Genomic DNA, 1914 nt, shown 5'->3' with positions numbered 1-1914 from the left:
ACTGATTATTTGATTAAAGCTTTAAAAGAATTTGTTGAATTAGAACGATTTAAAGATTTGAGAAGATTCTGTATTTACAATATTTATATATCCTTCACAAGAGTGCATCTGAACTGTGTAATATTTATTTAAATGAAAACGTTGGACAGTAAGGGATAAATAATGATAACCAAATTTTGATCTTAGATTGAGTATTTGTCTTACAACTTTGAGAGGGTTGAAACTGTCAAAGAGAATCTTTCTATGAAAATTGACACTTTCTTGATGCAACTTTGGCTGATTTATTTGAATTATATTCTGCTTATTAGAGACTAGTACTTGTAAATATCCAATCCAGGATTGACAAAATATTCTTCGCGGAAAAAATTGGTTGCAAATTCTGGACCTATAAATTGCGAAAAAACCACACAAATCCAAATTCATTTGTAAAATAAAATCTTCAAACATTAAAAGAAACATTAATATTAACCAACTAAAATACCAATTAAAATGTTCTCAAAGATCACAAGAAAATTTCACAAATCAGACAATTTAAGACCGAAATTGTTGCACTTTAAAGAGTTTTGTAAACTCGATACACAAACTCAGAAAACATACGTTCGTGGTTTATTCCACAAACACCAAAGGGGTGCAAGAGAAATAAGCCAAGAGCTTCATCAAACTCCAACAACAGAAGTTTCAAGTTCAATATATTCTACAGAACCATCTAGTTCAGTTTATTCCGATGCTACTCCTGTTAATTCCAACACCATTCCCCAACATACTGAAGAACCATATTATATTGGAAACAACGGAACCGTGTACATTCAAGACGAATTTGATGTTATTTCCGAAGAAATGAATACGAATGAATGGCAATATTTATCATGGGATTTTGAATCCCAAGCTGTGACTGCCCCTAGTTTTAATATTCCCGCAACACCTACATCTACTAAGACTTTTTACATGGATAACAACCACAAAGAAGAAGAGGAAATTACATTGCCAACTAGAGAATTAAAGAGTTCATTAAGAATTAATACTTACAATGCTTCCAACAGGCCAATCAAAATGGTGAGATTCAACTTTCCTACTCCTGATGCTTCTCCTACTACGTCTAGTCATGCTACATCTACTAAAAATTTTTACATGGATAACCGCCACAAAGAACAAGAGGAAATTACATTAGCAATTAGACCAAAAAAGAGTTCACTCAGAACTGATACTTGCAACGCATGCAACAGGCCCATAAAAACGGTGAGATTCAAACTTCCTACTCCGCCTGCTTCTCCTGTTGCTACTGCTACAACTACTGCTCCTCCTGATGCTGCTACACGTTTTACTACTTCTATTCCTACTGTTGCTAGTTTGACCAACGTTGAAAGGAACATAAGATATGAAGATTCGTTGAGCAGCGCTCTCATGAGCGCTCTCCAAACAATTGAAAATGGACGTGGCCATGGTGTTCCACGAAATGCTTTCCCTACTAGAAATACCTAACTTTCAACTTCCGAAGTCTATCCAAACCGACAGCTTGTTCCATAACAATGACCCAACAAGTAGATATACATTGAACCAAGAAGATAATTATGCGAGAAGTAATACATAATAGATTTTCATTTTTGGAAATTTTTGCATAAATTAGAGAATTCATATTGCACTGATTTAGAGGATCAGGAAGTCAAATATGAGTCTCTATCTTCTTCTTGTTCACGCAATGGGTATTGACATCCGAAGAAAGACTATATTGATTCTTCGGATATGGAAATAGTTGTTTATTGGTGAAAGGGAAGGTTGAAATGGTAGCGGATTTAAGCAAGAGGTTGCTATTTAATTGTTCACTTTATAGACTTTTATAAATTTAATATTTTTAGACAAAAACTTCTCTTTAGTAAAATTTCATGACTATGAGTAGGTTACGAGGATATTCTTGGC

At 34.0% G+C, this 1914-nt stretch overlaps 1 protein-coding gene across 1 annotated transcript; it reads left to right on the top strand. All coding sequences in view use genetic code 12, as the record gives it.

The window, feature by feature from the left end:
• Positions 1-489: 489 nt before the first annotated feature.
• On the top strand, positions 490-1479 carry J8A68_000264 (uncharacterized protein; the record flags this gene model as incomplete). The annotated part of the gene is made up of 1 exon (XM_049406440.1): positions 490-1479. One exon carries the CDS (start codon positions 490-492, stop codon positions 1477-1479), a length of 990 nt encoding a protein of 329 aa, XP_049266424.1.
• Positions 1480-1914: the final 435 nt, after the last annotated feature.

Source organism: Hemisphaericaspora subhashii (genome assembly GCF_019202705.1).
Source record: "Hemisphaericaspora subhashii strain CBS 10753 chromosome Unknown scaffold175, whole genome shotgun sequence".
NCBI lineage: Eukaryota > Fungi > Ascomycota > Pichiomycetes > Serinales > Debaryomycetaceae > Hemisphaericaspora > Hemisphaericaspora subhashii.
Note: the sequence above shows the minus strand (reverse complement) of the source record. Positions and strands in the feature narration are given on the sequence as shown.